At 41.9% G+C, this 12,895-nt stretch overlaps 2 protein-coding genes across 2 annotated transcripts; both read right to left on the bottom strand.

The window, feature by feature from the left end:
- Window positions 1–4,680: 4,680 nt before the first annotated feature.
- On the bottom strand, window positions 4,681–7,585 carry LOC145938756 (uncharacterized). Its single transcript, XM_083042507.1, has 7 exons — window positions 7,491–7,585; window positions 7,151–7,234; window positions 6,996–7,082; window positions 6,685–6,732; window positions 6,506–6,568; window positions 6,165–6,377; window positions 4,681–4,769 (listed from the first exon to the last, which is right to left on the bottom strand). Exons 2-7 carry the CDS (start codon window positions 7,209–7,211, stop codon window positions 4,681–4,683), a joined length of 561 nt encoding a protein of 186 aa, XP_082898633.1. The 5' UTR covers window positions 7,212–7,234; window positions 7,491–7,585.
- A 935-nt stretch (window positions 7,586–8,520) lies between these two features.
- Window positions 8,521–9,522, bottom strand: LOC145941624 (uncharacterized). The gene is made up of 3 exons (XM_083047808.1): window positions 9,378–9,522; window positions 9,129–9,288; window positions 8,521–8,947 (listed from the first exon to the last, which is right to left on the bottom strand). Exons 1-3 carry the CDS (start codon window positions 9,465–9,467, stop codon window positions 8,703–8,705), a joined length of 495 nt encoding a protein of 164 aa, XP_082903934.1. The 5' UTR covers window positions 9,468–9,522; the 3' UTR covers window positions 8,521–8,702.
- Between the last annotated feature and the right edge of the window lie 3,373 nt (window positions 9,523–12,895).

Genomic DNA, 12,895 nt, shown 5'->3' with positions numbered 1-12,895 from the left:
AAGAGGCCATACACGAAGAGGTCGATAGCATGCTTCGCGCCGGAATAATCGAGCCGTCCCATAGCGAATGGTCCAACCCCGTCGTGATGATTAAGAAGTCGAGCGGGAAATATCGTTTTTGCTTGGACTTCCGGAAGGTGAACGATGTGTCCAAGAAAGACGCGTACCCGTTGCCGAATATGACCGGAATATTAGACAAACTGCGGTCCGCGCGATATATCTCCACCCTAGATTTAAGCCAAGCGTATTTTCAAATACCCCTCGCGAAAGAGAGCCGCGAAATTACCGCTTTTAGCGTACCGGGGAAGGGACTCTACCATTTTACGCGTATGCCGTACGGGTTAACGGGAGCACCGGCAACGTTTCAGCGATTACTAGACAGATTGATCGGACCCGAAATGGAACCACACGCGTTCGCGTACTTAGATGATATCGTGGTGGTTACCACCACCTTCGAGGAACATCTCAAGTGGCTCGATCGCGTGCTCCGAAAAATTTTTGCTGCCGGTCTAACTATTAATCCCGATAAGTGCGAGTTCTGTCGGTCGCAGGTTCGATACCTTGGATTTGTCGTGAGTAAAGACGGACTATCCGTGGACCCTGAAAAAGCACAACCGGTTTTAGAGTACCCAGCCCCGCGAAACCTCAAACAACTCCGCAGATTCTTGGGAATGTCGTCCTGGTATCGCCGGTTTATACCACAATTCGCGACTCTTAGCGAGCCTCTAACGCGATTATTAAAAAAGGATCAAACGTGGATGTGGGGGAGAGATCAGGGTGACGCGTTTAGGGAGATTCGATCCCACCTAGTTGCCGCGCCTACCTTGTCGCGACCCGACTTTAGTCTTCCCTTCGTACTACAGACGGACGCGAGCTCCGTCGGGCTGGGAGCGGTCCTCCTTCAAACGGTGAACGACGAGGAAAACATTATAGCTTTCGCGAGCAGGGCCCTATCGGATCCGGAAAAGAAGTATTCGGTGACGGAACAGGAGTGTCTGGCGGTGGTATGGGCCATTCGGAAATTCAGACCGTACCTTGAGGGATATAGATTTACCGTCGTGACGGACCATAGTAGTTTGCGCTGGCTCCACAATCTGAAGAACCCGACCGGACGACTCGCGAGATGGGCGTTGGAGCTCTTAGAGTACGACTACGAGATCACTCACCGTAAGGGCGCGCTTCATCACGTACCCGACGCGCTATCTCGCATGTTCGAGGGTGACCCCGAAATCCCGTTGGTTGCCGTCGCCGTGGCCGACGTGGTTGAACCCACGAACGACGCGTGGTATAAGAAACGGTTCGCGGAAGTCGCCAATAAAACGCGACGTTTTACGGATTGGCGAATCGTTGACGGACAGTTATATTTCTGTCGACCGAAACCGGTCATCTCAGAGGTGGTCGAGGATCTGGATCGGTGGAAACTCGTCTTACCGAAGGAGATGCGGGAAGGCGCCTTGAAAGAAGCCCACGACGAACCACACGCGGGTCATTTAGGCGTCGAAAAAACTGTCCACCGCTTGGCTGTCGCGTACTATTGGCCGAATCTGTTCAGGGACGTCGCGGATTACGTAAAACGGTGCGACGTATGTCAGCGTACGAAAGTCGAGCAGGCGAGCCCCGCGGGGTTGATGGGGCGCCGCGTTGTCGAGGGACCGTGGACGGTGATAGCTGCCGACGTCATGGGTCCCTTTCCGCGGAGTAAATCCGGATTTACGTACGTTCTCGTAGTCCAGGACTTATTCACCAAGTGGGTGGAATGTTACGCCCTGCGGGCCGCCAACGGAAAAAAGATTAGCGAGGCCTTGGAGGAAGTCGTGTCGCGATGGGGGGCGCCGAAGTTCATATTAACCGACAACGGCACGGAGTTTATTAATAAGACCCTGGAAACCTTCGCGAAACAACACGGCATAAAACATACCACCGTACCGCCGTACCATCCACAGGCTAACCCGGTAGAGAGAGTAAATCGCGTGTTAAAGACAATGATCGTCGCCTTTTTGGACAGAGATCATCGGGAGTGGGACGAGCACTTGGGGGAATTCCGTTTCGCGTATAACACTGCTCACCACTCCTCCATCGGGACTTCTCCCGCCTTCTTGAACCTCGGTCGCGAGCTATGGCCCCCCAACTCCCTACGTATTGGGAAGGAGGAGGCGGCCGCGATAGAGACTCGAGACCCGACCGAGTGGTCCGAAAGAATGAGGACGCTTTCGTCCTTGCGCGACTGGGTATCCGAAAACCTTGAGCAGGCATATCAGCGACAGTCCGCGTATTATAATTCAAAGCGTCGAGATGTCGCGTTTTCCATAGGGGACTTGGTGATGAAGCGCCAACATGTGCTGTCATCGGCCGCTCAGAACTTTGCCGCGAAACTCGTACCGAAGTTCCACGGGCCGTTCAGGGTGGGTAAGATTTTGTCTCCAGTCGTTTATGAGCTCACCGATTTAGCCAGCAATTTTGTGTGTAAGATACATGCACAGGACCTGAAACCCTATTATCCTCCTCGCTTCTAGTTGGTTGCCGTGAGATTGGTTGCCGAGAGACAGAAAAGGGAGATGGCCAATTACGCCCGCCTTTTCAGGGCGCGGCACGCGGACCTCTTCGAGGAGATTACCCACCAACGCCCGGAGTTCTGGTCGGATTGGGCCGACTTCCTGGAGGAGCATCGTCGGCGTCGCTACACCACCCGAGGCGCCGTGGTCCGGGAGTTCCCCTCCGTTCAGGAGATCGGCACCCAGACCGTGGAAGCCGGGCCCCGGGATCGAGCTAGCGCTGCGGACGGCGCTCGTACGCGGGCCACGCAGACCGAGGCTGCGGGGATGTGCGACCAGGGCACTCAGGCCGCACCTCAGCGTCGGACGGAGGAGACGCAGACTCCGCCGCCCGTAGGGCCTCGCGTGCGCACCGAGGGGACCCAGACCGAGTCTCCCAGCCGACGCGACGCGGCCATGGGACCGCCGCACGGGGAGGAGGTGCCGAGGGGGCCACGAGGCCGCGGACGCGGGATTCCCGCCCTCCTGACGACGAAGAGGGCGATGCCACAACCGGGCGTTCCGCGCGAGGAGACGCGACGCGTGGAGCCCCGGGCGAGCCCCAGCGAGGGAAGAAACCGGTCGAGGGAGCGATCCCCCAGGAGCCGGCCCGAGAGTCGGTGCTCCCGAAGTCCGACCCGGCGCCCCAGGTACTCCAGCCGGTCGCCACGGCGATCTACCTCGCCGCTGCCGCGAGTCCGCTTGGGGAGACCGATCGCCTCGGGCTCCCGATCACCAGGGAGGGAGGACCTCCCCATTAGCTGCCGTGCCGCGCGGGAAGTCGTGCCAACCTGGGGAGCCAGCGGTTGCTGGAACTGCAACGCTGCCGACCACCGGTACACGCAGTGTCCACACCCGAAGGGAAGTACCCCTTATTGTTATGGGTGCGGCCGCAGGGGGGTCACTATGAGGACCTGCCCCGAGTGCGGCCCCGAGTGGCGAGACCTCGGGCCCTACCACGCCGACCGAGGCCACCTGGGACAGCGTCGACCGCGCCGAGATTGACTCCCGCCACTCGACCTCCCCTAGCTGCCGTACGATCTCTCCCACTGGGACCTTTGTTTCTTGTGACCAGACAAATAAAGAGGATAGAGGTCTCTTCGGCGTAATTGTGATGGATTCACTTTCCCCGCCGTCCTTCCCTGGCGAACACTCCTGGTCTTTGCGTGCGAGCGAATGGCATGTTCTTACACCCTCTCGGTTGTTTTTTTTATTTATTTGTTTAGTCGAAACTTTTTGTGGTGCTTTGTTTGCTAGAAGGGAGGCTCGATAGAGAGAGATTCCCGATGGGTCGCCGGAGCGCCCGAATTCGAGTCTAGTTTTGGAGTGAGTACATTTTCCCCAGGGTCAGGGGGAGGCGACAGGTGTCGTCGATGAAGACCGCCCGGTCCTCTCCTGGGAAGGGGGAGTTGTGACGTGACAGTTTTCATTTGGTGAACTTGTCCGTCACAAGGGTCGCGAGACCCGACCGGGGGGGGGTGATTTTGGGACCTCTGCTCTCTCTAAAATAAGAAAGAGAGAGAGCGATTCGAGCGCGGAATCGGACGCGATTCCGCCGCTGCGCGTTGCGATTGCGTGCTGCCGTAGCTGTTGCGATTGCTGCGGCAGCGGTTGGCGAAATTAGCGAAGGTCGAGGGAGAAGCGACGACATCTCATCCGGACGAAAAAGCGGCAAAAGGAAGGAAACAGGACGAGGGGAGGCCACGCCTTACGGAACACGCTCGGTGAGACCGCGATTGAAATATCACGACTGTAAATACTTTTCGGGACAGTAGATGCCGCGTAAAATTAATATCCATCTCCTCTTCCCTAGGGATCGAGAGCTGAGGAAAAGGGGAAGGCCACTCCGCGCGAGAAGTGCGCAGGAGCCCCGCCACGGAGTTACGGCAAGGGACCCGATGGCATGCCCGGCGCCCGGACCCGGATGCGATCCACGATCGATTGAGGACTCGCGGCGGACGACATCCGGTGTCCGAGGCGGCCGGAATCGGGCCCCCCGTAAGCTGCCGCCAGATTTTCCCGCCCGTATCCTACGGGAATGGAGGAACGTCCGGAAAGAAAAGAGCGCGGAAGCGATGAGCCGCCACAACGACCGCGGGGATCCTCCGGGCCGCCTCACGGCCCTGATTACGGAAGCGCCCCGAGCGGCTTAGTTCGGCGATACGGCGCCAGCGTGTCTCCGGCGAGACTTCCACTCGTCACTGTCGGGCAAGACGCGCGAGGGAGTAGAGGTCCTACCTACGAGAAAAGGAAAGCGCAATTAGAGAACCGAGCGAGAGTGACGTTGCGAAGGACGAAGCTGGTGAGACGTCGTCGCCATCCCCGACCCATTTAGAAGGTAGATTGTTCGAGCGAGTCGCACCGGCGAAATAGAGCCGAGTCAAAGTAGTTGCCGAAATAATTGCCGAAATGGCGGTCGACGCCACGTCATAGATTCGCGGGAGGTCTTGTGTGACGGCCACCGGAGGACGACTCGCTCGAACCCCTTATTACGCGAAAATCTCTCTCTTTTCGGCGAGCCCACAGTCCGAGCTCGGCGATGGAAAATTTGGTCTGAGTCGTTTGTGTATCGCGAGTATACGTTCTCGTAGCTGTCGGGTATAATTAATAAGATCGGTGAGCTCGTAACGTCGTATTTAGCGCGGGTATTTTGTTGCCGTTAATTTCTAATGAGCGAAGGGCGGTATACGAGAAGGGCCTGAACCTCAGTTCGGTAGTAATCGGCGCGAGCGAGAAGTCCCGGATTCGATACTCACGCGAGTAACCGAAGGAGCGGATCACGTGCGCGGCGCGGGTACATTAATGTCCCGGCGCGTGACCGTATGTTTATAGTATCGAATTTCGGGCGGCGCGAGCGACTTCCGCATAGTTCTAATACGACGACTTCCGTATGCGAAAATTCCGATGCAACTCGGATCCGGTTATTCTGTAAAATTATATTCACCGGTCTCCGCTGTCGACCGAGTGTCCGTGTCGTCGTACGATATATTGAATTTATTTGTTCGTTTTTTTGTTATTAGTACTCTGTCGTTAATACGCTTTTTTTTATTTAATACGTTCTCTGATTTAAGCAAATATACTCATGAAAACCCATCTGAATCGCCCCGTTCTTCTCCTTCTTACGCTGTCGCAATCCGAACCCCTGCTGTCGGCCGAGCTGCCGCGCCTTGGATCGTCGCGATCTCTTAGCGGGGATTGAATCGGGCGTGCCGGATTCGAGACGGACGCGGCGACCGCGTCGCGGAGTCTCAGGGAGTAGCGGCACGGCTCCCGTGCCTGGCGCCCATTCCGGTCGGATAGACTTTAGTAATTTAACCCGCACGCCCGAGCACCCGAATGCACCGAGAGATCGTGCCGAGGGAAGTTCCGCGAAATAACGATAATTATTAAATCGAATGAAAATTTATCGGTTATAATATATATACAATATACTTACATATATATGTAATACTTATTCATATTTTATATTTTGTGTATGTGTGTATGTATTCACATATTAATAATGTATATACATTATACATACAGAAGAATTATTATATAATTCCTCTGTATGTAATGTATTTCATTGAAACAAATCCTACACACACACACACGCACACACACACACACACACACACACACACACACACTTACCTCTTACATGTTGCGAATTATTTATCTGGCTCTGTGATTCTTTTGTAGGTGATGGCATTGATGATGCCAGGCGTTGTTCTGAGGATGGTTTCCAGCAACTTCTTTCTGATTCTTTCAATTTTCCTAGTTGTATTTTCAGATGATTATTTTCATCTGATTGTTGCTGCATTTTCAGTATTGCAGCAGTTAAAGCTGCTTTTAATTCTTCATAATCTAAAAAATTCAATTGTTTTATTAAGATGCTGTCTTATTTATTAGAAAGTTTATAACATTCTTTATTTGCTATAAAAAGTTTAATTAACATTAAAAATTTAACTTTAAATATTAGTATATTTATTTACCTTTTGTATTATGTTGTCGTGACTGTTCCATTGATATCTGTTTTTCACCATCATCAGATATATCTATAAAGGTAAAAGAAATATTTAGTCGTTAGTTGAATATATCTTATTTGCTATAGTATAAAGACATTGAAATTTTAATTAAATATTTTCATTAAATATTGTAATTATTTATTTACCTTTTGTCTGATGCGACTTTTTCTGTTTTTCACCATCATCAGATATATCTATAAAGGTAAAAGAAATATTTAGTCGTTAGTTGAATATATCTTATTTGCTATAGTATAAAGACATTGAAATTTTAATTAAATATTTTCATTAAGGGTGGTATTCATAGTCCGTTCTTATATTTAAGATCGTCTTAAGACCTCTTTCAACCAATGAAGAGATGCTATGTGGCCATTTGATTGGTTGAACGAGGTCTTAAGACGATCTTAAATATAAGAACCGACTGTGAATACCGGCCTAAATATTGTAATTATTTATTTACCTTTTGTCTGATGCGATTTTTTGGCAGCGACTTCATTCTCCATATCTGTGCTGACTTTAATTAGTTGCAGATCTTCTTCAGATGAGTCTAAGACAAACAAAATTTAATTTATATTAATAATTGAATTAATTATATTTTAATTATTATTTACTTACTCATTATATCTTTTGAAATATTTCGTTGACACTGCTGTTGTACCTTTTTTGATTTTGACATGTTGTCCAGCGAAGCCTATCCTTCTATATTTAAAAGAAAAGAAATAAAATATTATATAATTTATATAATAATTATCGTCTAAAATAATATGATAAGTATTATAAAAATAGTGAGACAATATATTTTTAGGTTATATTTATATATTTGCCAATAATTCATTTAAAAATAATATAAAGTAATAGTAGAAATTTACAGGAGTTAATAGACATTAAATAAGGTCAAAATAAGGCCATAAATATTAATGAAATTAGTTAAAAGTATTGTAAAAGATATACTTACGTGTCATCTAGAAATCTTCTTTGTTCGGTGTATGTATATGGCATGGAATATGGAATGTTGGGAAATTCTCGTGTCTGCGCAGTAAGATAACGAGGGAACGTTTACCGCCTTTACCGGTCTGCGCATAGGTGACCCAGATAACCAACTGTCTGTGAGGTTGCAGTCATGTTGCTAACAATCGTTGAAGCAACTAATTATGATAAACTAGGGACGAGGTGCGACAGCATTATGCATCTTGGATTGAGCTCATGTGAATTTCTAATTCTAAGAACGGCAAATTGATGGCAACATGTTAACATCGATTACTATCCACTATTAAAAGATTTGTCAACAACTTGACAATAATTCATTGTTGTCAATTTGTTATCTGCAATTAACAACACATTGATAACAACGTGCAGGCAATAATTTTCCAGGATTTTCGTCTGCCCAGTAAATACAAACCAATAACAATAACATAAGATCAATGTTATAATTCTTCACTCAATTTAATTGTTACGTACAAGACAGTTACATACGCTAAGTGAAAAATATAACATTGACGTTATGTTATTGTCAGCTTGTATTCACTGGATGTATATTTGTACTTTTTATTTTTATAAATAAAAATTTAATCCGTTAATTTTTAATTTATTTTTATTTCTTCATCTGAATTTTAAAAATAATTTTATATATAATATTTTATAAATATATTACATTAGTGCTAGTAATTAAAATTTTTGTACTTTTGCTACTGCACATACGTAATATTTATTTTTATATAATAGGTTTATTAATATTTTAGATAAACAAATATAAAAAACAAATTTCATAAAAAAATTATAAGAATAAAATTTAAAATTTTATTCTTATAATTTTAGGTTTTTGTTACCAGAAACTCTCAACAGAATTTCTAGAAACCTATAAGTTTAATAGAAGTTCTGTTAAGAGATTCCAGTAAGAGTTTTACACATGAATTTTAAATTTTATTTTTATAATGTTGATGAAATTTGTTTTTTTCTATATTTATTTATCTAAAATAAGCCTATTATATAAAATTCACAGATACATAACTATTACAAAACATAACTTTTATAGACGTTATAAAATTAAAATTTAGTACAACTCTCGTACAATTCTTAACATAACTTTTATAGAAACTGTAGAAGTTTATCAGATTTCATTAACAGAGTTCACAGAATTTTTATATGATCAACATAATTAGAAAACAATTCAATTGCTTTCATGATTACTGTCATCCGCATCGTCTGTGTTCATTTCACTTTGCGCGTCATCTTCACCAAATAAGTTATTTTCCGCCTGGCGTCGTAATCGCTGGCGTCGTCCTATTCCTGTTTCATTTATTCTTTTTGCGACATTTCGCTTTCTTTGTTTTCCAAAACGTACTGCCTCGCCCACCTCTCGGAAAAATTCATCCCGTAACGGTTTTTTAAAATGTGAATTTCTACATACAGCGTCTGTAAATTAAAAAGATAATACATTGATTTCATTCTTGTGTGTTGAATCAATGTGTGTGTGTGTATATGTGTTATAAAATGTATGCTTTAAAAATTTAATTAGTGCATGCAATTAAATCGTAATTTATTTGTATACGATTTAATATGCAACATGTATATTTAACAAGCCAAAGTAACTTACCATATATTACTTTAATTAATTTAGTATCAAACAATGGGAGATTTCCGCGCTCTCCCCAAGCCGAGTAATGTTGAATCACATCGTCAGTTATCGCTTCTTTCATGCAAAACTTTACCGCTTCATGTAGAGTATAGCCGCCTACAAAATGTAAATACTCGACCTGAAATACAATATCAATTTCTATTTTAAATAATGATTTTATATTCGTTTTATTATGGAATTTCATGGTTCAATTCGTAAAAAACTTACCGCATTTTCGTATTCTTGTTCCGATATATTGTTGAAATCTGTCACTTGTTGCACCGATTGTAATGGAAATGAAGGTGGTTTGGGAGGCATGGTGTTTATATAGGCTTGTTTGCGCAATAACTTGTCCAATTTACTGTTTACAGTTCTGTAAACATACAATGTAATTATTTTTAATTTAATTATTTCAAATATGCTAATTTTATAATTTATAGTCTAAAATTAAAAATTATATATATATATATACAAAATCCGACAATTAAAGTCTTCTTTGATTAAAAACATTGATAAAACTTTTTTAAAAAAGGAGACTTTAAATAGTATGATATGTATATTACACAAAAATATTTTATATAATTAGGTTAAGAGTATTTTATTGACCAACACTGGCTAAAGCAATAATTCTTTTATTACGACGTTTCGACCCTAAATTGGGTCCTCTTCAGGCTACAAAAATTGATCACAATACAGAGTCGTTAATACATTTAGATAACACTTTTGATTTATAATAGTAATATTGTAATTAGTAATACCTATTCTTTAATGTAACGTGGTAAACCCTATACGCACATGATGTTATGTTAGAATGTGAGTTAAAATTGACAGAATCATAGTCAGTATCAAACTGAGATATGGTGTTTATTTTTGACGTGTATAACTAACAGTAAGTCAGAGACATTGTTTTGAGAGCATTAAAAGTCAAATAATTAAAATAAAAATAAACACAATTACAATAATAAAGCTAAAGGACTCTATAAACCCATAATAGGATATGTATCGAAAGAATTAAAAGTAATATTAAAATTGAATAATTAAAGGTAATTTTAATTAAAAATATAATTAAAAAATGCGTTGGATGGGACTAAAATAATTTGAGAATAGTGTCATAAATTGAATTTAAATTTTCCGTGTCCCTTTGAGAATTTATAGAATTCTTTTGCTTTTTAATAAAAATCATTTCGCTTATTTCTCTCTTTTTCAAGTTAGCTTCATTATGTAGGATCGATACATTAGACCAATCGAAATCATGATTAAGCGACGATCTATGTTTACTAATCACCGAATAATTACTTTCATGTTTTTTGATGTTAGAGTTATGTTCTTTTATGCGCGTTTCCAAATGACGTTTGGTTTGCCCAATATAACAGGAAGTGCAATTCTTACAAGAGATCTCATATACGACATTAGTTCTCTTATAGGGATGAAGTTGGTCTTTCCCTTTCTTAATTAATTTGTCTAGTCTGTTAGGAACAGTATATACGACTTCAAGGCCACACTTCCCCAATAATCGCTGTATATCTTCACTTAATCCCTTGACATATGGAAAAATGATTACCTTAGATGTGTCAAAAGATTTTTTTTTTTTTTCCCCCCGATGGATAATTATCATATGACTTAGATTGTAAAAACTTAAGTCTTCTATTAATGATTGAGTTAATTAAAGTAATTGGATAGCAATTATTGGAAAGAATCCGTTTGACCAACGAAATATTCTGTGAATGAAACTTCCTGTCCGAAAGAATAATAGCCCTATCAGTGAGGCTAAGAATAGTACTGATTTTGTATTTGTGAGGATGGTTAGAATAAAAGTTAATATATCTTCCCGAAAATGTAGATTTCCGGTACCAATTAGTTGTTAATTTCTGATTTTGCCTTATAATGGATATGTCCAGAAAATTAATACAATCATTTGATTCTATCTCGCAAGTGAATTGTAGTCTAGGATGATAGCCATTAAATTGCGATAAAATATTGTCTATCTGATTTCTCGGAACAATAGCGAAAATATCATCAACATATCTGCAATAAACCGACAGTGAAAAAGATAGTGCATTCCGGCAGTATGACTCCAAATCATCCATAACCAGGTCTGATAGAATCGGAGAGAGAGGGGACCCCATAGGCATTCCGAAAATTTGTTCGTAATAACCATTTTCAAAGGAAAAACTCGTGGAGTCAATAACAAATTCCAACGCGTACAAAAATTGATTCAGGTTAATGATCGTATTTTGAGAGATATCTTTCCATCTATCTTTGATTGCCGAAACAACCAAGGATTTAGGAACATTTGTGTATAAAGACTTAACATCCAAGGATATCATGCATTCATTATCTTTAATATTAGCGCTCTTAATGCCTCTTCCAAACGACCAGCTATCCCTTACATGTGAAACAGGCCTCTTAACAGACCGAGATATAATGTCCCTCAAGTATACCGCTAGATTGTACGTAGGACTGCCAATAGAGGATACAATAAGTCGCAATGGAAAGTCTTTTTTATGCACCTTTGGTAGGCCATATATTCTAGGAAGATTCCCATTACTGCAAGCCAAACGCTTGAAGGTCATTTCATCAATTATATCGTTTTGTCGCCATGATCGCATTAAAGAGTTTAAGTTATTAGTCAATTTTTTTAAAGGATCTTTATCAAGCTTTTTATAAGTACTAGTGTCCGCAAGTAAAGATGTCATATTATTTATATAATCAATTCTGTTCAAAACGACCGTGATCTGACCCTTGTCGGCCTTTGTGACAAATAAGTCTTTGTTATTTTTAAGGAATCTATCACATTGTTGGTATTGAAAGTGAATTACGTTATCAATATATTTTGGATGTTTATTGCTATGCAAAAATTTTTTAATAGAGTTTACAAATCCATTTTTTATAGTTTCCTTAGATTCATCAGATATCTTGTTATTATTCGTTTCAAAATTTTTGTAGCCTGAAGAGGACCCAATTTAGGGTCGAAACGTCGTAATAAAAGAATTATTGCTTTAGCCAGTGTTGGTCAATAAAATACTCTTAACCTTGTTTTTAAAATTCGACTGGCAATCACATCTTACATTTTGTTATTTACACACCTGGACCTAATAATGGTGTTGTTTGAAATAAGAAGTTTTTTCGATGAAATCTCGAGAAAATATGGAAAGGAACATACTATCTGTTTAAAAAATTGGATGAACACGAACAGGAAGATCATGGAATCAGAACAACAACTTAAATTCCTACTAAAATGTCGCAGTTATGATGTTCTTCCGGCGCATATCAGCAATTTACGGTTTAATCTCACGTTTCATAGTAACTGGGTCTCTAGATTAAATCATAATCTGATGGAAAAGAACAAGAAAACTTTATTAAATTTTGAAATAAAAGATCTACATCTTAACATTAGATTTTTAAAAAATAAACGATATAATATCGAATATGAATTGTCATCCTTGTTATCTGATTCTTTTCTTGATGAATTTTACTCTTATAACTATGAAGGTTTATCTCAGCTAATGAATACTCAGAAAAACAGACTTGTCGATAAATTCAATAATATTTTAGACAAACATATAGTCAAGGATAATTTTCTGGAAAACATTGACAAATCTAAATGGCTTATAAATCTGAGCGATAAAACTCTTCCCAATTCTGTTCAAAATATACTGTGCTTGGGTGAAAAATTTAGTCTTAATCTTAATTGTCAGAATCCTAAAGATCGTGCCTTCGAGTACTCTGCGTTGATACCACTGCTT

The sequence above is a fragment of the Prenolepis imparis genome, unplaced genomic scaffold, assembly GCF_030444845.1.
Source record: "Prenolepis imparis isolate NDT839.2.m4 unplaced genomic scaffold, iyPreImpa1.0 SCAF_1, whole genome shotgun sequence".
NCBI lineage: Eukaryota > Metazoa > Arthropoda > Insecta > Hymenoptera > Formicidae > Prenolepis > Prenolepis imparis.
This window is presented reverse-complemented; position numbering and strand designations above follow the sequence as displayed.

Excerpts from the sequence above, each read along its gene's own strand:
- LOC145938756 (XM_083042507.1), bottom strand. The coding sequence starts at position 7,211 with ATGTCAAAATCAAAAAAGGTACAACAGCAGTGTCAACGAAATATTTCA. Across the intron at positions 6,569-6,684 it reads AAAGTCGCATCAGACAAAAG|ATATATCTGATGATGGTGAA; the intron begins GTAAATAAATAA and ends TTACCTTTATAG. Across the intron at positions 6,378-6,505 it reads ACGACAACATAATACAAAAG|ATTATGAAGAATTAAAAGCA; the intron begins GTAAATAAATAT and ends TGAATTTTTTAG.
- LOC145941624 (XM_083047808.1), bottom strand. The coding sequence starts at position 9,467 with ATGCCTCCCAAACCACCTTCATTTCCATTACAATCGGTGCAACAAGTG. Across the intron at positions 9,289-9,377 it reads AACAAGAATACGAAAATGCG|GTCGAGTATTTACATTTTGT; the intron begins GTAAGTTTTTTA and ends ATTGTATTTCAG. Across the intron at positions 8,948-9,128 it reads ATTAATTAAAGTAATATATG|ACGCTGTATGTAGAAATTCA; the intron begins GTAAGTTACTTT and ends TTTAATTTACAG.